The 24,413-nt window shown below is 39.8% G+C and overlaps 2 protein-coding genes across 6 annotated transcripts in view; both read right to left on the reverse strand.

The window, feature by feature from the left end:
- Positions 1–2,057: 2,057 nt before the first annotated feature.
- Positions 2,058–3,188, reverse strand: phlda2 (pleckstrin homology-like domain, family A, member 2). 2 transcript variants are annotated; one of them, XM_015052784.1, is made up of 2 exons: positions 2,600–3,188; positions 2,058–2,471 (listed from the first exon to the last, which is right to left on the reverse strand). In XM_015052784.1, the coding sequence occupies exon 1, from the start codon at positions 3,035–3,037 to the stop codon at positions 2,639–2,641; it is 399 nt and encodes a 132-aa protein (XP_014908270.1). In that variant the 5' UTR covers positions 3,038–3,188; the 3' UTR covers positions 2,058–2,471; positions 2,600–2,638. The 2 variants fall into 2 exon arrangements, with proteins under 2 accessions (XP_014908270.1, XP_014908269.1); XM_015052783.1 differs by having other exon boundaries at positions 2,058–2,484.
- A 12,568-nt stretch (positions 3,189–15,756) lies between these two features.
- nap1l4a (nucleosome assembly protein 1-like 4a) overlaps positions 15,757–24,413 on the reverse strand; it is a 14,698-nt gene continuing 6,041 nt past the window's right edge. For 2 of the 4 annotated variants that reach the window (XM_015052778.1, XM_015052776.1), the window contains exons 4-13: positions 23,435–23,579; positions 22,836–22,922; positions 21,860–21,994; positions 21,699–21,770; positions 21,479–21,618; positions 21,119–21,264; positions 19,077–19,096; positions 18,874–18,993; positions 18,694–18,729; positions 18,451–18,564 (exon numbers count right to left, since the gene is read on the reverse strand). In XM_015052778.1, the coding sequence (XP_014908264.1) occupies positions 18,466–18,564; positions 18,694–18,729; positions 18,874–18,993; positions 19,077–19,096; positions 21,119–21,264; positions 21,479–21,618; positions 21,699–21,770; positions 21,860–21,994; positions 22,836–22,922; positions 23,435–23,579 (1,000 nt within the window). In that variant the 3' untranslated portion in view covers positions 18,451–18,465. Of the gene's footprint in view, positions 17,348–17,703; positions 17,739–18,450; positions 18,565–18,693; positions 18,730–18,873; positions 18,994–19,076; positions 19,097–21,118; positions 21,265–21,478; positions 21,619–21,698; positions 21,771–21,859; positions 21,995–22,835; positions 22,923–23,434; positions 23,580–24,413 lie in introns of those variants that run through there. The other 2 variants (XM_015052779.1, XM_015052777.1) reach the window with 2 other exon arrangements.

Here is a 24,413-nt window from a genome sequence, read left to right on the forward strand (position 1 = left end):
AAAATTAATATGGTTTAGAGAAGTGAAAGTTATTTGTGAATTAATTTTGTAATTTGATAGAATTCATAATGCTAAATGGAGCATGTTAAAAGAATGTGGTTTGGTTTAAAGATATATTACAGTAATTTTTGATGTAATGAAGTTAATGGTTCTCTACCTGAAGTATGTGATACCTGAAGTATGTTGTATATGAAGAGTGTTTATAACACACAAGAAGAATAAATCTTCCGGTTGAATGTGAAGGAAGCTCAACGTGTGTGTCTCGTCTTTCTCATACCACAGCATCACACGTCGAGGGAAGATCATCTAATACATTACCCTCAGCCATCCTAGGTTGCAGGGTAACGGTGACATAAAAAAAAACCCAGTTTGCCCTTTGGATCAGAGGCTAACGGTGCAAATTTAAACATGTTTGCGTGCGTGTGAGTGTGTGTGTGAGTGTGTAAGATTAACGTGGTGCCAATTTGTGAAGCAGTATTTTTGGATGGAAAGAGGGCCCATCCGCTTCTGTAATACTCCACAGATCAAGGCTTCGATGCATTCATTGTAGCATGACACCACTTCAAAGCTTTGCTCATGGATAGGATCTGACGGTGGGAGGGGGGAATCCTACGATATGTTTCATTATTCCTGGCTAACGATCTGACTCCGTGTCACCTCTGACCTCTGAATGCGTGTGCTCATAACACACTTTCTCCTCCATATTGGATCCTTAGCTGCAGATATTTGGGTGCAGAAGGACAGGTCTGACTGAAGTGCTGGAATAAATTCACCTCATTTTGAAATGGCTGCTTAGAATCATAAAATATTTTCTTTATTTAATGTTTCTCTCATATTGTGTGCCAATTTGTGTAACAGTCTTATAGGAACTTTAGCTGTTGCTCATCCTTTGTTTGCTTTGTGTTTCTAAATCCCACTGGAAGGGAGACGGACTCCCGTGGTTAATAGTTTTCTGAAGCTTTTAAGACTTTTCTTCTGGTGGGTTTTTTATTTGACCGTTTTATCGGTTTGGCTGTTTATCTTACCACCTGTGAAACATTAAGTCATAAAAAGGTTAAACAACAAGAAATGTCCAATGTACTGTATACAACACAGATGATTTAGTCATTAGCAAAGATGCATGCCACACAAAATACAATTGATTTCAATTTATTTTACCGAATCTGAAATTTTTTTTTTACATACGATACTTTGACAGAACATTAAATACCATTTTGAGTATCAACAAGGTGATTTGTCTCAAGGTACTAACAATCCTACTTGGTGAAATCTGGATTGAAACTCTTAAATATCACTATTGTCCTGTTGGCTATGAATTGTTGAATGTAGAAATGGTTTAACCTCATTCATTAGAGGAAGTAAATTTGTTTGTTCAAAGGATTAAAGTGAATTTTTGGGAATCAGGTAATATCCGGCAAAATAAAGTCTAGATAAACTGAGACACTAATTTTCAGGTCAAATTGTAACGACTAAAGTCAGTATAAAGCTATGCTCATTTTATGGCCAGATGATCAGGTACCATTGTTGTAAACTGAATACAACCCAAGTAGCTTTTCAAATTACTTTATCCTGCAGTTTATCACTAAACAGTTCCATCCTCCCAACAATTTAAAAACCTTCGTTCACCATTTCTATCAGAAAAACCCCTGAATATCGTCTTGGACACAATAAGGTCTCAGAACAGCAATCTTTAGTAGCGCACCAAGAAAAAACACAAATTCTTTTGATGATTTTAATTTTCAGATACGCTCATTTTATACTTCCATTATCAGATTGTACCAGGAGCCATAAAGGTCACCACAACCTTGTAAACAGGTGTGTGCAGTGACACCACCGAGTCTTCAAAGTATCCGTTGATGCCGACTGAACTTGCTATCAGTCATGACTCAGGCCCCAAACCCTCCCAGTGACAATAAAAGGTCACATTCCACTTGACGCCGGAGCGGAAGAGGGACTTCCCTGTCCTCCACTCCCTTTTTACGGTTGCATGTGAGGCATTTAAGAAATGGTGCTGGTGAAAGGTATCTGTGCATGTCAGGCGCTTTTTTTTTTTTTTTTTCCTTGAATCATGCTGGTCTAAACATTAACAGACCTTAAGAAAACATTTTCAAAGTTAAAAAAATAAAAACAGTTAGGAGGGAATTATGGCAAAAGCAAATAGATATTTATTTAAATAAACACATTTAAGCAGAAAATAATTTAAACACAAGCAGTTTTACCAGTAACACCATAGATCCTGGAAACAAAAATAAATTAACATGATTTCAGGCGCCATTTCTCTATGAAGAGTAAACATGAAATAGTTCTGACAGTTCAGTCCACTTTGAGCTTGTAAAAGTTCGTGTGTCGATTTGGATCAGTTGTCCCGTCTCCGAGGGAGCTCAGTCCCGAACAGTCCTTCATCTCTGGACCGGATGACCAAGGCTACCGTTGATCCATTTTCCCATTTTTCTCAAGGGTCCCTGTAGACTCTAGAGGGATTTTCTTGGGGGGGGGGAAAAAAAAAGCGTTAGAAGTTTGCGCTTGAAGCAGTCCCCCCCTCCATAATCATATTTACATTCATATACAGGGTGATCCAGCATCCTGGATCGTATCTCACCATATTTGGAGCAGTTCCGATCCTGCGCCTTGGAGCGGTTCAAGGCGCCCTGGCCATGCGCCTCTCCTGTCCGGGCGATGCGCTCTCGTCCTGCCGTGTCTTGAAGTCCTGGACGGCTTCTCTGTTCTGGTAACTAATCAGGGCCAGGGTGATCTCCGCGTGCCAGCAGGCTTGCTCCGCGGAGTGCCGGAAGTCGATCTCTTTGTCATCTTTGGTAACGATGGTGAAATACATGAACTTGTCGGTGCGCTCCACACAGTCCACCTTCTTTATGGACTGCAGCTTGAGTTCTTTGACCTTGGAGCGCTTTACGTCCGCGTAAATGTTGAGGCTGTCCTTGGTCAGGACGCACGTCTTTTTCTTCCAGAACTGGAGGAAGCTGTCGCTCCTCTTCTCCAGGTCTCCCTCAATGATGATTTCCTCCGCTGGCATTTTCATTGTTTTTTTGTCAAAAAAAACAAAAGGGGAACTGAGCGTACTCCTCCTTTGCGTTTCCGTCCGCAGACTCCGAAGAAGGAGCTTCTCTACAGCTATCGTAGTAATCCAGAATGTGGCTGTGAATGAAGCAGGCTACCAGGGTTTTAATAGTCTCAACCCCTCCCTCTTGACGTCAGCTGCTGTTTGAGAATGCAGCTGCCAGTGGAGTAATTCAAGGCTGAGTGTGGGCGGAAGCTGTGGCGCATGCAGGTGGGGGAGGAAGAGGACCTAATTGCGCTGCCGACATGTTAATTTGTAATCCACGTCCCACTGTGGAGTTTGTCCAAATATTTGCCCATTCTGTAGGGATCACCAGATGTGCACATTCACACGAATCTTGGGAATGTATAAAAGATGATAAAAGCTGTAAAAAAAAAAAAAAAAAAATTGCAGTTAAATCAGATCAAAATATTATGACTACCTGCCAGAAGCGTTCGTTTTGTGACCGTCTGCCTTCACTTCATCTGAACTTGACTTGCACGTTTTTAATCCATATGGTTTGATATGATGTTGGCCCATCATTTGTGGCAATAACAGCTTGTTGACTTCTTTGGGAAGCTTTAAGAATGTGTATTGGATTTTGGACCATTTCTTTTTCTTTTTTTTTTTTTTACGAAATGCATTTGTGAGATTAGACACTGATGTTGGACGAGACGGGCTGGCTCAGAGTCTCTGCTAACATGAATCCTAAAGGTTTTTGAGGCAAGACGGGTAAAGTTTTTCCTCGCCAGACCTGCTCATCCATGTGTCATGTTGGAACAGGAATGAGCCATAACCTAACACTTACATAAACTGAAATGTCTGGGGACACTGAAACATCAACAACATGTGCATGTGGAAGACAACTGGAGATAAAACAAACAAAACAAAAATAAATATTAATTAAAACAACTTTGTTCCAAATTGCTATGGTGTACATAGCATAACATAGCTTAGCTTCAAGTCTCCTTTACGACAGCATTTCTTTTTCCAGCACATCAGCTTTGAAGATAAAATATCCACTTGCAAAGACTAATGGTCGCCAATTAATAAACAGCCTTACTTTATTAGTTTGCCAATTAGGTTTCCATGTTACCAAGCAACCTTTTTTTTTTGTTTTATAGCAACTTAATATGAAAAAAAGCTACAGGTTGTAAAACAATTTAAAATGAATCGAAGCTTATTAATCTGTTTATTTGTAGGGACCACTTGTTTATTTGAAGTAATAAAGTTGCAATGCTAGGGCCATAGGGAGTTTACTGGAGCAAAGGTTCTTCCCTAATTTGGTTTTGAAAATATCCTGACCAACCTGTGAAATACTAGATAATCAGGAATTTCTGCTTATTTTTAATTACAGAGCCCTAAATGTCAGAAAGTAAAGTCAAATCAACTTTAAATGGCCAAATATTTATATAAGTTATTTCATCAAGATAAGTAAATCTGTCGAGACAAACTTAAATCTGGACATAGAGCTGGTCTTAAGGTCAGACCTTTTCATTAAGCAGAATCTCAAAGGATGAGAGAATCCAAAGATTCTTATGGATTTTACAAGTTTCTTCTCATTTAGATAAAATCATAGTGAAAAAACGAAACAGTGAAGCGGAAGCCATACGAACGAACTTCGATATCACTCCTGAGGTGTGGCTCCTCTCTTATCTTCCTGACATCCGCTGTGCGCTCCTTTAACGGCTCCTGACCTGCCGGTCAGCTGACTGACTCAGTCCCGGCTCTTCATGGTCGTTCATTCAGGAGTCTAGTCGATAGGAAGCGTCGTCTTGACCTGAAATCCGCGGGGTCTTGTTTGGTTTCAGTCAAAATACACACTAACAAATAAATCTGATGTTCTTTAAAGGTTTAACACATTTTTGCATCTTGTAATGCTTCCACAATAAAGAATGATTTATTCTTTTAATTATTATTATTTAAAGGCATTGTGCACATCTTAACTGAATAAGATAAATGTTCTTTTGAATTTGATCAAATTACGAAACACTTTACAAAGAGCAGGAGACAATCAAATAGACGTATGAGGTAACCATCCCGCTAACTTCTTTCACCTCTTGACTTTTATTGGAAAGACTTGCTTTGCTCTAAATTTTGAAGTTGTTTTATGATTTCACTTTTTATCTGTGTGAGCTGAAAGCCGGGAAATTGTGCACTTGCACAACGCTGCCCTTCACACAGCCACATCTTTTGGGATCAAAAGCAGTTGCAGACAAAACCACAGCGAACCATCTTAAGTATCTCTATCCCTGAACCTGTGGTGACACTGGAGCAGGATGTGGTGGTCCGAGCTCCACTCTGACCTCAAAGGAGACAAAAGCACATGTGTGCAGAGGGCCCCCCCGACGGCCTGCTTGGCTTCTGCTGAGTGAAAAGGCACCGCCGCCTCCTCACCGCCTTCCTTTCTCCTCGCTTTGTTTCTGGGACTTTTCTCTCTGTTTGTTATCTGGTGGTGTTTGCCTGAGGTGAAGTGTGTATGTTTGAGCTTTTGTTTGCGCGAGTTTTGAGGCGGAAGCTCACGGACATGCCCAGGCGATGACTCAGAATTGCCTGGGAAGTTTGGAGGGGTTTTGCTTGCCAAAGGAGGGTCAGGTGGTGGTGTGTCTGTGAATGTATGATATTGATTATTGATTATAGCTTGAGTTTTTTTTTTCTGTTTTAGAGAATCCGTCAACAGGAAACGGTTAACGGAATAAAGAGGAAACAAAGGCTGGTTATTCACATGTTAATATTTTGCGTAGTGCTCGTGTGTGCCAATAGGAGAGCATTACGTCTTCTCCCACATTTGTCCAGATTGAAGCAGAGAGAGGAATCTTCCACCACCCCGTCTTTATAGGAGGGCTTGAACTCAACCTGGGTCGTCTCTAACTCACCTGTCTGGGAATTTACATGACCATGAAAGCAAGGGCTGCGACAGACTAGCGACCTGTCCAGAGTGACCCCGCCTCTCGCCCGGAACGTTAGCTGGAGATAGGCACCAGCACCCCTCCCGACCCCACTGAGGGACAAGGGTGTTCAGAAAATGGATGGATGGATGGATGAAAGCAAGGCCCCTTTTTTTTTTTAATTTTGTTTGTTTCTTGTGAATGTTTGGTTATGTTGCTTTGCTCATGTGGTTTGAATCAGTCTCCTACTAAATGACCCAGTTTCATGTTTCAAAAAGTATTCACCGTATAAATGTTCTGCCTTTTCAAAAAAAAAAATCCTGGTGCTGCACACTTTAACAAGGTTAAAGAGAGAAAAAAGGCCCACAGCACCACAGATCATCTACCATACTTAACAATATACATCAGGTGTTTAACCAGATATTTTTACTTCAGAAAATAAAAAAATTCAAAGACTTTTTACACATCTTCATCAACAAATTCAAATTCCAATTTCCTTATGCATAAAGTTAGGTTAGTGTACACTATTAAAGGGGAGAGTTAACTACACACAAGTTATCTGCAGTAAAACTTGAAAGCTTCGCCTGTCCTCTGTTATCCCAGCTTGTGGGAAAGTACAACCATCTCTGGAGGCGATTGGCTCATACGGAGGATTTCTGGATGTGTGTTGTGACAACCTCCAGTTCAAATCAGTGCCTTCAGGATCTCACCGTCTCCCCACAGACTAAACAGTCCTTCAGAGAGGAAGTCAGATAAGGCATCACCTGCAACAACAGAGGAAGGCTTTGATAAATTCATACGGACAAACGTAAGAACGAAGGTCAAAGGACCGAATGTTTATGCTCCTGTTTTCGTCTCCCAGTTTGTTTCAGAGATGTGCAGCCTTGCAGCCACGGGCGCATGGGTGTGACAGGATGGAGAGTGGAAGGACCAGAAAGTCCCGGAGCTTGGAGGACATGTTGAGACATGAAGCTGCACGGTGTTTACTACAAGCGTCATAATTAACACTCGGTGAACCCTGCAGATGATCATAAAGGTTGGAAATAAAACGAGGCGTGTTGGGATGTCATATTTAAGGGTGTTGTGTGACGTAATGCAGAACTTCAGGGGTCTAATTAGAGATCTGATCGGTTGCATTATAACAGGGACCCTATTAAACTGCAGGGAACCCAACTTTAATTTTTTGTTTGCATCTATGTACAATTTGTTAATTAAAACTAATTACATATGCTGACACAAAACTGTCATAAGAGCAGTCAGTTTCAGTGCGAGTTGCAGTTTCAATAACAACACTAAACTCTGACTGTGCACGTCTGTCTCCATTTAATGTTGCAAGAGGAAAAATACTGCTAACATAAAGTGAGGTGTGCATTTTATATGTTCAGCAAATGTTGCATTTGAGAAATGAGGGGTGAATAATGAAGGGAAAACTCATTTATGTTTTAGGAGGAGCTTCCTGTGGCTTCCAGTTCTTTAGATTTCCCTCTGATAAGTCAGGTTTTCTCAAGACCTTTAGGTATTCTTTCATTTTCAAAGGCCACATTCAGTTGATTTTTGCTAAGCCGCTTAACTCTGACCTATGAAACATCCAAGCACCAAAAAGGATCATAAACTTAAGGGATTAACCTGTGTTATGTCTACACATAATAGAAAACTTTACAAATAACAAGGATGACATAAACGGGTATCTCTGCACCAACAAGGCGATTAGCAAGGAACGATTACCTAAAACTTAGCATTAAAGTAGCTCTTGTAGTTCCTGTTGCAGGTCTTTGCCTGATTCATCCCTGTGTCGTAAGGACATGATGTTTAGACTGGGGGTGGGGATAAGTTTAAATTAGGATTTATAGACTGCACAACTAATGGTCATTCTTCAAAAAAATCTCCTGTCTTAAATGTGAATCTCTGCAGCTCCTCCAGAGTTACTGTTGTCAACGTATCTCCTTCTTTACTTTGGCCTTTGTTAGCTTACATGGACAACCAGGTCTTGGTATTGTCAGATGAGTTTGGAGTTTGTTTTGCTTGGAATCTTGTGCTGTAGCCTAAAATCAGATTCAAAAGAGCTGAACACACATGCATACTGTTGAGATTTTCATTTTGGGTTTCTTTGTAAATATTTTTTTGCTATAAATAATATTTTCCTTTCACCTCACAGTTGTGTTTTACTTTGTTCTATCATAATCCCAATCAAATACCTTTAAGAATTTGATCAGAATGACCCGCCGTGTAAAAAAACTTCACTTAGTAAAATACTTATTTGTTGGAATGAGTTCTGAAACCTGTGAACTTTTTTGGCATTTTTGTGACACTGATTAGTGCGCACGATAAGGCAATTGCATTTGTTTATATGAACACTGTGAACGGTGGTGAAAACCTCCCTCTAACATTAAACTATACATAGTCCACCAAACAATGGGAGCAGTTTGAATGGGCTGCATGTGATGGGTCGTTGACAAATCCAGCAGAGCCCGCAGGTAACAGCTGCTGACGCTCACATGCACCCGCATTCAAAAAAACCCACACCTCCACTTCTTCTTGCTCTTTGTGGACAAAGCCTAGTGATGAGACTCTTCAGCTATTCGAGGCATTGTTCCTGTAAGCCTTTTGTGTGCGCGTGTGTGTGTGTGTGTGTGTGTGTCCACGCTGGCATTCCACACCGTGGGAATAAGAACAAATGGTTGGTAAGGCCTTTTGAGTGAGTACCATGCTGCTGCCGGAAGAACAATGAAATCAGGGATGGCTGTAGAACCTGTGGACAGCATGTTGTAGCAGGTATAAATACTGAAGAGTGACAAATTTAAAATCTGATTTGTATTCCTTTTAATATACCAGTTACTTTTCTTATAATTTTCCTCATCAACCCGATTTAAATACCAAAAATGTCTCTGCCAACCCAAATTCCAGTGAGAAGCCAAGGCGCTGTCAGAAACACACAGAGCTCTAAATCTTCTCTTCGCCATTGCAAAATGGCTCCGGCAGTGAAAACCAATCACTTCAATAAACAATGAAGCAGGTGCAAACTCAGTGGGCTTTTGTTTTTTAGAAGAATTTGAAAACAGTAAAACTCAAACTTGGCCATGCAGCACAAAGACCCTGCTACTTATCAAACCAACACCTCCCCAACCTCTTGAGGAGGACGCTGGTGGTGGCTGACATGCGTTTCTGCCTCTCCTCATGGATAAGGCTTAAGGATAATGGTTAGGAGTTTGTGTGGAGTTTCTCATATCTGCAGAGTCGCACAAAATCCAGCTGCCTTCCAAGTTTAAGTCTCTTTCTGAGCCTTTAAGTTACTAGGTTTAGACTTTTAACCACTTCTGACTTTACTGGCATCCACTCAAAATAAATCCATATTTATTGCATTCACATAATTGCACACTGAAAATCTGAGGAATAATTACAACTCTCCAAGTACGGGAAATGCATCACATTTAAGGAAATAAACCAAATCCCTTGTGGCACACTTATTGGCACAATTACCATCAGTTATTTTCAACTTGCTAATAGAGCAAGACTTGATCTTCGCCTCCGACATCTCGCAGTGTTGTAGCAGGATGCAGACTGCAGTGGGTGAAAGCTGACTTTGTGTTACTTCATCCATGTATTTTATATCAAGATGTTGGATAATCAGTGTAGGACTAATTTTCACATTTCTTTTATTTGAGATGTTCATCTATTTCTAAGAGTTGATGCCATGCTGTCTCCCGTGGGTGTCTTATTTGAAAGAGAAACGGATCCTCAGTATCACAGATCCTCCGCCATATTTAACAGTGGCGACGAGCTTCTTCATGCATTATTCATGTGCTGGAAACCAGAGCGATTTGGTGGGTGTGATGCCGACTAAAGCACATTGTTCCAGTTAAAGTCCAAGCAGATTTAACCAAGAATTGCTCCTTTAGGAATTTATGTTTGAAAATCTTCAGTGTGAGATTATACTGTGGCATCAAAATTAAGATCTGAATGTTTTTTAAACCTTATTAAATCTCTTGCCATCTGTTGTCTGCGTCTATGTCTTAACTAGGGCCAAGTGTTGCTGTTGCACTATGATGCAAACATGGGACTGCTTCTTTGTTCAGTTTGTCTATGCGTGTCTGTCCCTGTCAAATAAACTTAATAATAATATTAATAACTTTGCAGAAATGAAAACTGCCAGGTATTTTCTGTTGGATGACTGTCATTAGGCTCCAAGCCTTTCATCAAGCTGCAAGACGCTCATAACTCCAAAATGCTGATCGGTCCAAAAGAAGCATCTCATGAATGTATTAACCAACAATCCACCTGTCATGCTTGACTGTAATTCCCACACATATTTTAACTGAGAAATGTGTAAACGCAGATCTGTTTCCTTCTATGACCCTATGAACGGTTAAGAGGCGTGGTCAGTGGATTCCTTGGCAAGTCCAGGATGTTACTCTTGACATCTCGATGTTGCGAAGAATGGTAGGTATGCAGGTCTGCATTTCTTCTCTCAGCGAGGAATGCTGCTTTCATGCTGCCTTCTGCATAGCTTCACTGAGCCTTGTATGATAAACCAAGAGTCTTTCCAAGGTATTAATCTTATCTGTAGTGGGCGACTTGACAAGTTTGATTTTTTTTTTTTTTCTTTTTCTGTTTGTATTTCAGCCTTTGTGACCTTCTACTGTGAAGGTCTTGCTGACAATCCCACTGTGACTTTAATCACTTTCATCAGTAGTACATCTAAAAATCTGAATAGGTGTAATGAAAGTCCAGATTGCTTTAACGTGCTCTGAAATCTCATGGTAGACAACTGCATTGACTATTTCAGAAAACACAGTGGACCAGCACTAGCAGATGAGACGACACCTCAAACCATCACTGACTGTGGGAAATTCACACTGGACTTCAAGCATCGTGGACTCTGTGCCTCTCCAGACCCTGGTGTCTCCATTTCTAAATGAAATAGTGAATTCAACCTTAAAATGGGAGTCTTTACACAGCAGTCAAGTTCAGTTTCTCCTTAAAACAAGTAAGATGTCTCTGGTGTTACCGCTGGTTCAGGAGTGGCTTGACATGTCTAGCATTCATCTACATGTTTTTGGCACCGACTCCAGGCACAGTTCACTCCTTATGAAATTCCCCCAAATTCTGGAACAGATTTCACTTGACAATCTTCTGAAGGCTCGTTGCTCTCTTTGATGCCGGCGCACCTTTTTCTACCGAACTTCTTTGTTTCAGTGTTTTGTTCATGTGCTTGGATACAAAACTCTGTGAACAACCAGCTTTTATAGCGGTGACCTTTTATCGCTTACCCTCCTTGTAAAGGGTGTTGATGACCGTCTGCTAGACATCTGTCAGGTCATCTTTCTTCACCATGATTGTGTAGCCTACCGACCCAGAGTGAGAAACGCTCAGGAAACACTTGCAGGTGTTTTGAGTTAATTAGTGGAGTAAGGGTGTGACTCCACGAGTTTTCATTCATTTCCTTTTTCACAGTATTCTAATTTCCTGGGGCTCTGAATTTTGGGTTTTCACCATCTGTAAGCCATCATCACCAAAATTACAAGAACCAAAGACTTCACTCTATGTGCGCTTGGATATAATAGTTTCACGTTCTGAGATAACTGGCAAAAAATATGACACGAATGCAATATTCAATTTTTTTTTTTTTAGATAATAATGAAGGAATAGGCTAATAAGTTACCAAATTTGGTTACTGTAATGAGGTTATACTTTACTTCTTTTCTCTAAGAAAAAGGATGCAGAAAGTCTTAAAAAGGTGTGCTGATAAAAACTAACCAAACCTGATTATATGCTGTTCTCAGCATGATTCACTATAAGATATATACATATTATTTGCATTTATTTAAACCAGGCTTGGCCGGTATTGTCCCATTCTGCAGGCTCCTTATGCAACCTGAAACCAGTTCATGCAGCCCAGCCCTGACTGGCTCCTCTCTCTTGGTGTGCAGAACTCAGACTGATTCAGGTTAAATGCGCCACACCTAAGTACCTGTTCATTCACTGATCCATTCATAAATCCAAACAGAGGAGTGCTACAGTGCTGTGACTGGGTGTGGAGCTCATTTTCACACACATCTAAGGCAAATAGGAAGCTGGAGATAATGCATAGAAAAGCTAAGATTAGTTTGTGCTATTATTGATAACTGACCTGTAAGCACATTCACAGACAGAAGAGAACAAAGTGAGCTTTTAACGCGAGAGAATGGGTGGAACTTTAGGATGATTTTATATATTTTTTTTCTTTTTCAATTCCCACAGTGATGGATTCGTCTTTGTATCACTGAATGTACCTTAACAAAGGTTTTGTATATCAGCTTGGATTTTATTTACTTTTCCTCCCACAGTCTGGAGCAACGTCTGTTACCAAATGTGAGTTGGGACAGACATGAAATAACCTATAAAAGGGTTGAGCTCTGGCCAGGATCTGTCAAACTCCTGCCACTTCTCTATTTCTTAACGCCCACGTACAACATCTGAGCACAAAGATTTACTGTGAACCAAGCCTGACGTGTTGAGTCATGGCCATGTTTGGTCTCGTTCCTGGAGGAGGCTTTGCCCCTCTCACAAACTTTAGGAAGCCGGCCTGCCTGAACAGCGTTGCAGAGCGGAGCGTGCCGTGGAAATGTTGTGGGAGGAGGAGGCTGTGGTAATCTACTGGCTCTGAGTGTGATTAGCGTGGGCCGAAGCTCCATGGAACGGGAATATTTACCACTTTAGGTTTGCCCTCCTTCACCCCTATACTGTCTTGCAAGAAGTGTTTATCGAGGTTGATCTTCTCCACATGTTGCCATGCTACAACCAAGTATTTTATTTGTGTGTGGCGTAACAGATTTAAGCAAAATAGCATAAATCAGGAAGTGGAAAGAAAATGTTATACACAGCTTTGAAATTCTTTCGAAAACAAAAACCGAAAAGTAGGGCATGCATTTCACCTCTACGGAATTGGTTAGTTTTATGAGCAGCAGTTTGCCCTAGAACTGAAAACAGAGTTAGTTTTCAACTCCAAGGATTTTTTTGGTTCCAGCAGTATTTATTTCACAGTAGATTGACAGGAAGGTGCGTTATGAGAGACGGAGGAAGACATTTGTAGAGGACTGAGGCCTCCGTACACGAGTCCTGTGCTCTAGCCTCTGCGCCACCGCAGCACCCGATGCAAGAGTGATCTGATCTAAATTGTATCTCTGCTCTTAAGCTTAGGCTTGCTGTCTTGCTAGAAAATGAACCTGAAATAACTCTTTAAATTCTGTTGCAGGCTGCAACAGGCTGGATTCCATTATTGCTTTGCATTTAGTCCAATGCATCAACCTATTAAATCAATCAATCAAATTTTATTTGTATAGCACATTTCAGCAGCAAGGCATTTCAAAGTGCTTTACATAATTAAAAAAACAACAAAAAAAACAGCATGTGACATTGAATAGACAATAAAAGAGATTTTGAAAAAAAAAAAAATCCTGACATGATGCACAGAGATTTGGAAAAAGTCGGTTCGTAATACGAAGCTTCCGCAATAATCAACTTTATAATTTTTCTAAACGGAAAAGTTAGAAATGCAGCACTACAGAGAACTGTTTTCCCATAGGAGTAAAGTGTAAAACGAGTCAGTTTGTGGTCAGTGTTCCTTACATTGGTTGCGGTCCATAGTGTCTTTATCAGGCCGCTTGCTCGGCTCATTCAGGCCTGAACACCAACCGGGCAAAAGCAGCATAAAGCCTCTCTCTATTCCCTAACCGCTCTGGCTCACATCACATCCGCTCCGGAAGAAGCTGCACAGAGGACGACACACAGAAAACCCCGCTCACCCCCAACTGTTGCATTTGTGTGCTCACAAATGCAACAGTTGGGGACAATGCACCTTGAGGCCGAGAAGTTGTGACGGGTGCAGCTGCAGCGAGGATGAAGGTTAGGAGAAGACGTCTCTTCACAGTCCCGCTGGATGAGGATGAGACGACTCGCAAAAGGAATAACTCCGTCAGTATGAATGCGGTTTTGTTCCACCCCCGTCCTCGGTGCAGCAGCACAACACGGAGGTGGCCTCCGTTTCAGTCCATTACACTGATTTCTTCTGCATTTGTTGTCGTTAAGCTCCCTCTTTGTCCGCACACCCATGAACATCAAACAGCTGAGGAATACAAAGCCTAACTGTATTTCCCAGTGAGTGTTAATAGAGGCACAGACTTTCATATGAACAGCTGTGAGAATCTGCTTCAGGTCTCGTAATGGGACTTTAGAGTTTTTGAAGACTTTTTTTTTCTCCATCTCTCAACCTGGTCTCAGGGTTAACTTGATGTTATTGCCAGGACTGTGTATGCTGGCTGTTACTTTGATTGTCTTCCACCTGCAGGCTGTTTTCAGTACAGAGGCATGGTTTATTTCTAATTATTTTGAGACCTCCTTAAACCCCTCACCAGACTCATAAACTAATAGTTTTTTTCTTTTGATGGCCTCTGACAGGTCTTTCAGTCTCTCACATCAAGAGTAAGAAGCAGAGCAGCCAAAATGTCTGAGGCTTAAACACGGCAAATTTATTTATTTCTAATGAGTAACGGAACAAAAAAACTTTTGCCTATAGTTTTCTGATTAAATGCCCATATATCAAACTGTCCAACTACTTTTATCTTCACAGCTGTAAGTATAAACATGTTTGACAATTATAACTCAACTTTTTCAGCTCAATTTCTCTAGCTTGTTATTAAAAATGCCAAAATGAGCTCCGAGTCACTATTGTTCTCGTTGCAACGAGGCAGTCCGCAACCCCACACAGCAGCCTCAGCATGAATAGCTGCTTGTTCACCGTTCATGTAAAGCAAAATCTGAAAGCTACAGAACATGACATTTTGGTATTAGTTTGTCTTCTCTGGAGAAATTAACCCACTTGTTTTCTCCATTACATGAAACGAGCAGCTCTAAAAGAAACCTTTGATGCTAACTGGGACTTCAGTGTCTTGATGTCATCCAGACTCCTGTTTTCTCACTCCCTCATGTTAACACCTTTGTTCCTATTAAGACAGATGGTGACAGGTAAAAAAACAAAAAAAAAAACACTGCCGTTAACGAGCCATGCTGCTCGATACCTTTCTGTAAAATCTCCTCACAATGATTTACATTGTAACAGAGACGCATGCAGGATCAGGATGTGAGACGGGACTCCAGGCTTTTCCGTTGCTCTCCAGGGTTCAGTTCACACTCAAGCTGACTGCAGGTTTGGCTCTTAGCTCTTTGCAATCATTTGCAAACCATCAGCTGATGTTTAATGGTTAAGTTAGTGTTTGTCGTGTCATATTGTGCTGTCAGCAGCCGGTGCAATCACCCGAAGAAAGTTAGAGCACAGAGGTCACCTTATAATGTAAAAAAAAGAAAAGAAAGCTGCTCCGTTTTGCACAATTATGCATAAATATTGCTTGGTATGAAGGTTTCACCATGGGGATGATGTGCTCAGGCGGAGGTGAGGTAGCCTTCCTTAACACAAAGCGTTTTACATGTAGGCCAAAGAGTGAAGTTTTAGTTGTTTTGGACTAGAGCATGCTTTTCCATGCTTGTCTCCTCCAAGGCTTCATGGAAACTATTGGTTCCCTTCCGTTACTGTTCCATTAAGTCCTCATGTGAACTGCACAATGTTGTCGCTATGGTTTCCAATGTTAAGCATGAATGTTTTTAGGTTATCGAATGGACTTTCACTGCCCTTAATTCCTCAACCCCATGTAGAAAACGTGCAAGTTTTCCTACTAGAAATCAGAATATGCGTTTATCTCATTACGATATTCAAATGCGCAGCAAGTGCACGTAATGCAATATAGTTCAGATTTCAAAATAAAACAAAAACCAACCAAAACGTCACCATGTCGCACAACTTTAATAGAATATTTTAACTAACTCTGTACAAATTGAAAAGAAACATTGCGCAAGTAACAAACTGTGAATAAGAACCAGTTAAGGCCATCACTAGCGCACGGTTTGATGGGATTTGAAAATGTGAACCGTGGCCTTTGAACCATCTGATGAGAAGTACAATCGTTCTTTTCAAAAAGAGGGAAGGGGGAGAAGATGGGGAATGCTGTCACTATCGATGAACAGTCATCAGGCAAGTGTGTCCAAATAAATAGCCAAAACCCATGTGCAGAGGAGAACATACATTGGCACCCTGTTCCATGAATATTTCCACCGAACCATTAAACATACAAAAAAAAAAAAAAACGTGTATATATGCAGTTTAACAACTTTAAATGTTGTATTCGATTACATTATTCAACTAGCAAACGATTTTAAAAGTCCACATGGTTTGTCTTTACATTTGGCTTCTTGGCAACAGAACTTTGATCTAAGCTTCCTGCACTATCACATTACTCATTTTGAAATTTGTTAGGAATAAGATGCATAAAAGAAGCTATTTTATACAAAATCATTACAAAAAGTTAAGTCAGACTGCTTTCATCTATCAACTCTGAAGTCTTTAATACATACCATGTTTAAGCTTACAATAATCCAACCATCTGAAGTCTGAAAATATAAAGAAAAATGCATCTTTGTCACACTTTTCCATCCATGGCATCAGTTCTAAGAGCATTTCAGGGTTGAAGGGGAAAGAGAAACGTTTAGCATCGTGCTCAGCTTAAATGCTTGTTATACCCAGCTAAGCAAGCCAGAAGTGAGCAGACAGATATAAACAGATGCAGATTGGCATTATGTTTTGTTGAAAGGAAAAAAAAAAAAAAAAACAATACTTCTCAGTGTCTAAAAGGGGGATTTAAGCCAATTATAATGAGCCTTTTAATGCCTTGAAGCATTCCCTCACCATGAAGTCACATCCAGCTGCATGACACCACAATAAATAGTCCAATGACAAAACAATGAACATGTAAAACAGTAAATTAAAATAAAAATGGTACATTGTATGCCTTAAGAAATAATATGAAAAAAAAATTAAAGAAAAACAACCCCAGTGATAGATTATGTCGAACTTGATCAGCAGTTTCCTAGTAAACTCAATTTGCTTGTTGGCATTAAAAACCCCTGAGTAGTTGACCTATTTCCATAACAAATAAAGTTGCGAGCGATTCCTTTCCAATCTTCCTCTGTATAATGCTCTGCGTTTTAAGCAGACACCTAAACTCAATAGAAGAAAAAGACTGTACCTATGTGATACCATGGTAATTTATTAAGAGTTGATGCTGGCTGTGATGACAAATGAAGCCAAATAAACAGGGTGAGATGCTGCAAGACCGTAGAAAAAGAAGTCATGCACATAGTAAAAACATAGGTTTGGGTTCTATTGCGTTCCGATGAGAGTTTGTAAAAGGGTGGCGCCTGCAGGAGTAGGAGGTCTAACGGACAGGCTGAGGACAGATTTTTATGGGCAGCAGGTCTCCACCTCCCCTGATCATCACGGTTACTGCTGTTTGCATTCGGCAGGTTGAGGCTGTTCTTTCTGTGGACACAGAAAACAAGATGGTTAGGAAACCACCAGAGCTTAGAAAGCCTTCGGAGCGTCAGCGAGCATGGAGAAGAGGTTTACTAAGAAAGCAAATGCAGAAGGCTGAAGGCACCTGGCTTGGCGAAGTAAAGGTAATGTTAGAAACCTGGGATGGTAAAAAGAGGGAATAAATGGGAAACACAAACATGACAAAGAGAGAAGCTTTCTCATTTAACCCAAGATGCAAGTTGGAGGTTAAAACTGAACTACCAGGAGAATAAAGGGCATAGAGAAAAAGAAAGGAAGAATAATAAAAGCCCCCATAAAGGGTGTGCAAAGAATACGGGCTGCCATCTTTACTTCCCCCTTACCTAGAAATGCATGAAGTGAGAATGATTGATTATGCCTGTAATGAAGAGGAGATCCAGGGTAAGGGAGAGACAACAGTATGAAAAGGATTAATTGTCACGTCCACAGATGAAAGTGAACATAAAGTGAAACATTGCAGTAGTTGGTCAAAGAACCACCACAGCAAAAATCAGTAGCTGATTAACAAAGACACCAAGTAACCGTTTACCAAGGCCAAAACTTCAGTCAACCTCAAAACAGACTTAACTGAAAATGTTCTCCGACTCCTCAGACCCTTTAACATACAGAAAATCTACTTTGTTTTGATACGAGCCGGTTCCTGTTCTTTGAACTCGGCCTCATTTCTTACAGTACAGAAATGCAGAGAACTGTTTTCAGTTAAATCTTTGACAGAGTGCAAACATTTCTTTGGATGAAGATGACCGTATGAGAATGATTAACGTGATACATTTTAATGCCTAATATATGTCAACATTAGGACATATGGCAGCATCATGCCATTCCTATCATTTACAGTACATTTAATGAGATGCCGGACAAAACGCTGGAGTGATCCATTTTTTTCCTCTGGCTGTGCGCAGCATAAAGGAGATCCACACTTCAGTTTCCTCAACATGTTGCTGAGCACTGCTGATCAGCTGGCTGATAGAAGGCCAGTATATACTTTTCCCTTCCTTACAGCTCATGCCACCCCAAACCTGCTGTAGATGGGTAAAACATAGTGCTGCACTCTGCACATTATCATTTCTATTAGATGTTTGTCACTAAAAACAAAAGGTTAAAGCTTCACGATTACGGTGCAAACTGACCTTGGGGTCACCATCTCCCTCTTCATCATCATCATCACCCTCCTCTTCTTGTTCCTGGAACACAAAAAGGAATGTTTAGCGGCATGAGTTTAAAGGAAGCTGCACACCCAAGTGTCACCTAAGTGGATAGACTCGTATTTCAAATCTGATGGGCTTTAATCTTTCCCTGCTATTGTTACTAACCTCTTCATCTCCCTCTTCCAGTTCCTCCTCTTCAAACTGCAACACAATTAAGAATAAAAACACCCAGCAGTCAGCACATGCTTAGCTTTTGTATCCTCATTCAGTCTGTAAACTTCCCATTATATAAATCAGATTTTCTATAATCCTGTCTGCAGGTGTGTTTGCGAGTGTAGGACTTACGCTCTCGTCATCTTCCAGAGCCTCACCGGTGAAGTAAAGCACTGCTCTGGGAACTATTCTCTCACGGAAGAAATGACCGATCTCAAAGTCTGTGGCTAGATTGAACTCGGAGTCTTCATCCTGTCGGACAAAAAGATTGAGCAGTTTAGCCAAAACAACGATGCAACAACGACTTTATGATGAACATGTTTGTGTTTACTCACCAGTTCTCCATCTGGTGAAGCTGCAAGATAAAGAAAACATGTAAGGTCGAGAGCAAGAAGTCTTAAAGGAACCAAAGTAAAAAAAAAAAAAAAGAGGAAAGTAATTTCACGTTCATTTTATTTAACTTAAAGCCACAATTTGGTGTTGCATTTCTTTAAGTAACTCAGCATGCAGAGTTGTCATATTTAAAGACAAAAAGAAATGCATCATGACTTCAAATCATAAATCTTTTACTCACATCTAAAAATAAATAAAACTCAACCCTGAATACAAAAACAATCAAAGGTGACATTTCTCAGCCCTCCAACACTGCAGTGTTTGGAAATCCTGGTTTACTTAAAGCAGGATCCTCCGCCTTTAGTAATCAACAACAGCTCTTCATGTTAAACTGCAACTTTCTTATTCTTATTTTTTTCTTAATATTTAACATTACTGGGTAGTCCATTTCATAATTCTGATTATTGTGTATTTTTGTGTGTGTGTTTTCCACCATCTTTGCTGGTGATAATTGCATTTTCCCAAATTTCCCAGGATATATAAGGGTTGGTAAACTTTTTAACAAAAGTTATGTTAAAGAATAGAGTTTTTTTTTCTCCTGATAAAAGGAGTATTTTACTTGTAACCTCACTTTAATCAGTGGAGAAAAAGAAAAGCAGCCCAGAAAACGAACCATTAATTCGATGGGGTAAAGAAAGGCTGAGTCACGTAAATTATCATGTGACTCAATTTTCACCGCCGCGCCACACTTCCCACCCCCAAAGCTGCACACCTGAACGCGGCTGACACAATGATATTTATATTCAAGTGACACACCACAATTATGGCTGAACCAGAAAGACTGATAACTGCTCATCTTTGTGTCAGTGCAAGTCCAGGCATGTCTGATAGGGTGATATAAAAGAAGGATAATAAAGGTTTAAAAAAAAAAAAAAACTGCAACAGAATCTGTCCAATCTGACAATTGGTTTATTTAAAATAACTAAAAAAAAAAAATCTCCTTCCAGGCAAAATTGAATCAGTGAAGCATAAACCACCTTCATACAATTTTCTCTGTAAAACAAAATCACAAAAAGAAAACATGTCTAACTTGCCTAATATGGTATAAACTGTCAAATATACAGCTAAATGTTCATTTTAATTTGTTAACTTAGGAAATAACCAGCTTAAATCGTTGACTCAACACCAGTGATTCAGCAACTGAATCACTGGTGAAAACCAGAAAAGAAAACCATCACAGTGAAAGTGAAGATAAACATGAAAATGCTGTAAATAAAAATCCCCAAATTACTTCATTCTAACTCAGCTTTAGTCGGCAACAGGGAGATGCTGTCGAAATGTGACTGTTCAGTTTGTGAGAGTTTGGTGCCACCTGCTGGTGAGTTTGAAGGCAAAATGCTTACCGGTTTGCTTCAGTACATGGGTTTAAACACACAGCAAATCTACCCATCTTATAGGAGAGCTAAAGAGCACGAGATAAAACCCTGTCAAGACAATCTGAAGAGATGTTAGAAATAATCAAAGATCCCTCTCTCCAAGCTCCAAATCTGTGACATGTTTTAGAGGACGAAGACGGGCTGAACTACGGTGAAGAAATGGAGGTACACAGTGTTGACAGCTGGGGTACCAACAACTGAAGCACTGATAATCAGATTACGTTTCTTAAAATGGCTGAGGGGACTGAAAAAAAAAAAATCTCAATATTAAATATAAAAGCAAATATTAGAGGTGGTTTTGTTGAACAAATTAAATCTTCACTGCAAATTCCACATCCTTTGCCATTAATATTAGCCAATTTATGGCTAATATTAAAAGCTTCCACATATGTGGAGAAGCTTTTGTTTAGCTTTAAAAATCAACAATTCTTGGTAAACCACAAAGTCTTTGATTTCAAATAAATTATTTGATTTGCTCATAAAATGAAACCTATGACGGAGGGGGAAAAAAAATAAAGAGCAAAACAGATGTTTGAACTTCCTTCATAAATGGTACAAGACAACTACTAGATAAATGTGTGTGAAATGGCGTGCGTGTTCGTTCTCACCTTTAACAGGATTAAAAAAGTTGAAGAACGAGTCATTGGGAACCTGCTTGGTGACAGTGCGGACCGTGCCGCGACCTTTATGCTTCTGCTTCTTCTTTATAGTTTTCACCGTCACATCCTTCCCCTTGTGCCAATCTATCTGACATCTAGAGAGAGAAAGCATGCATAAAGAAGAAAAAAAAAGCAAGAACAAGCTGAAACCAAGGCTGCAAACACGAGGAGGCTGATATGTGGGATGCAAAGTCAGAGATTAATTTAGAACAACTCCGCAGAAATGTTTGTCAAACCACGCAAGATCTATTTTCAAGCCTGAAACTCAAAATAACATTTAAAAAACTGTGACGGTTTACTGAGTCCTACCCTTCACAGTCAATGATCTCTGGGCCCTCAAATGAGAAAGGATCTGATGCTTCAGGCTCTGATTTCATCTTGTAGACTTTAGTAAGGACTGCGTTGTTGAAATAGCCATTGGGCTCAAAGTGGAACTCTAACGTAAAGCTCTGTAGGAGGTAGGAAAAAGATACACATAATTTAGTAATCAAAGACGTGTTGATGAAAAAAGGTGGATGTTGATACTCACCATTGGCTGCCCTGGTTCAGAAAACTTTACTTGAATATCTCTCATGTGCTTGAGGATGGATTCATCATGTTCCTGGTGGATAATTCAAAATTAATTTCCAAAAACTCAAAACACTCTTCCAACATAAGGTTACATTTCAAAAGTCTGAAATGAATCCATACCTGCACCATGTCACTGAGCATGTCCACGCTCTTGAAAATGGTGAGCCAGAAGTCGGGAATGCCTTTCGGGTTTTCCTCTGGCGTGGCTTCCTCCTTCTTTGCATCCTCGATGGTGGCCTTTTCCTTTACTTCCTCCTATCAACAATTAGAAGAAATGATCAAAGTTCCTCCTATTTATCTTAACTTTTCATTATGAGTCACATTTGGGTAAAGATGTTGCAATGACTGCAGAAGAACGTTTCATATTTAGGACAGTGCTCAATGTTCAACTGCAGTGACAAAAACAGCTACATGACATAATTAAGGCAGAAATAAAGATCAATATGGCAGAGGACCAAGGAGTGGATTCAGGTGGGTGTCAGGCTTAAAGAACATGTATAAATAAAATTAAATGAATGTCCTGTGCAAAATTATCTTGACTAAAAATGATAGTAATGGGCCAGTTAATTTCATTAAGGTACATAGCTTGATGCTAAGGCTTTGTCAAAATGTTTCTTGAGTCTTAAAGTCATTTTAATGAAATCACATAGAAAGTGCTGGAGTATCTGTGGCTGTAGGGAGACTACGACACAGCTGCTAACCTTCCTTACTAAGTCTATCTATCAAATGTTAAATTGAACATTATAACTATGATCATTTATGTCAATTTTTTAAAAATACTTAAGCAGATACTTTGCTTTAAATGAGAGAATTTCAAACTAGCTCATGCCTACAGCATACTTAAACACAACAGATGACACCCAACGCTTCGACACGACAAAAACTCAATTTTGTTTAATTCGTTAACCCTCAATCTCAATCCTGTTGTAATACAATTTAGAAGTTATAAAAACTGGTGATTACTTGGACTGAATCCAAAGGAGGCGTTCCAATGAGATCAATCATGACATCTCATTCCAGTTGTGCGAATGTGTTTTATTTTGTAGTCTAAAGCCAGAGGAAGGACCAGGCCCAAGAAAATCAAACATGAACTTACAGCAAGCTCCTCTTCTTCATCCTCATCGGTTGGCCATTCACACTCCTCATCTGTGGGTTCAACTGCTCCTGTGACAATCTCTCTTCTCTGTTACAAGACAAATATTATTATAAAATCAGAGTTAAGAGAAGGACTGAGGCATACTACCATGAAACATCCTTTTCAACAAATATGAATTTAGTCAGACTAAATTATTGTCAGTAAGCACATTGATCACCTAAGCGACTGAACACACACGCATACACACATGAGCGTGAACGAGTGCATGTGTGTGTATATGCGCAACAGGCCACAGCTGTCACTCTCTCACATGTTGAGGAATCGCACGGCTCTTGTCACTATCGCTGGAAATAGCCTGGACTGACAAAGCACAGCCGACTACTCGTTTAGACAGTTATCATTTAGCACCAGGGATGCAATGTCACTGACCTCAGATCAGTTCGAAGAGACATTTCATTGGTGCAGATAAGACATTCTTTTGTATTGGCTCACACTGGAAATTTGACTAAAACTTTTGTTTTCTGGGGAAATCTGTTTGCTCTCACAAAAAACGCACTGAGAATGTCGAAGTGTCAGGTATGTTGGTGATTTGAAATTACCTTGTCAAATAGTGGCTGATATAGAGTTGCATACTTTCTCTCTAGCTCGTGAACCTCTTCGTAGAACTTGGCCTCGATGTGAGCACATTGTTCCTGTAGTCTCTTTAAGGCGTGCACTCGCCTCTTCACTGCTTTGGGAAGCATGCTAGATCAAAAGGGAAACAAGGAGTTTTAAAATGATTCCCATGTTTGGTTTTGCCAGATATATACTATTACAGTAAATAAAGTAGCCCACATTTCTTCAAGAAACACAACATCAAAAACCCAATTTAAGGTGATTGCTGGGTTAAAGTTTCTTCCTGAAGAAGCAAAAGAAAAATAAAAAAAAATCAGCATCTTTTTTTTTCTTCTCAAGTCGTCGTCGATGTGAACAGCAGGTTGTGATGACAGACACTTAAATATAGGCAAGGTAAATGTGCACATGTTTTGAATTCTAGTATAATGGATAAATAATCTGTTCTTTCTCTGGTTCTGAAATTAGTTAAACTTTAATGATGTGAAAACATGCAGATTTAACCTCGACATAACTTATTAAACAAAAGTCAAAAAGCAAGCAAAAGCAAAATGAGGAATAATCAAGTCTAACTGCCAGTAGCTTTAACAGTCTGACATAGTTATCCAAATGACTTTGGTCAAATAGGAGGAATCTTTACTAATTCTTTATAGACTTGTTAGAATTTAAAGAAATTTGAATAAAGTTGAGATCTGGAGTTTGGTAGAAACAATCCAACACAATGTTTTTCATTTTTATAAACCGCTTTATAATAAATTTGTTGTTGTATGGAAGATTTTCTTGCCAGAAGACCCACTTTGAGTCAAAGCTGAATGACGAGGACTTTAGACTAATGAAGATCATGTCCTGTGGCTGCAAAACAAGTCCCAAATCACCACCACTGCAGATTAAGTAAAAAAAAAAAAAAAAATCCAGCCCTTCCCAATTTTTTTTTAAAGAAAACAAAAATAACTAATAAAAATAAAA

This window comes from Poecilia latipinna, unplaced genomic scaffold (assembly GCF_001443285.1).
Source record: "Poecilia latipinna isolate Pla-1442-1.1 unplaced genomic scaffold, P_latipinna-1.0 Scaffold1132, whole genome shotgun sequence".
In the NCBI taxonomy this organism is placed as follows: Eukaryota; Metazoa; Chordata; class Actinopteri; order Cyprinodontiformes; family Poeciliidae; genus Poecilia; species Poecilia latipinna.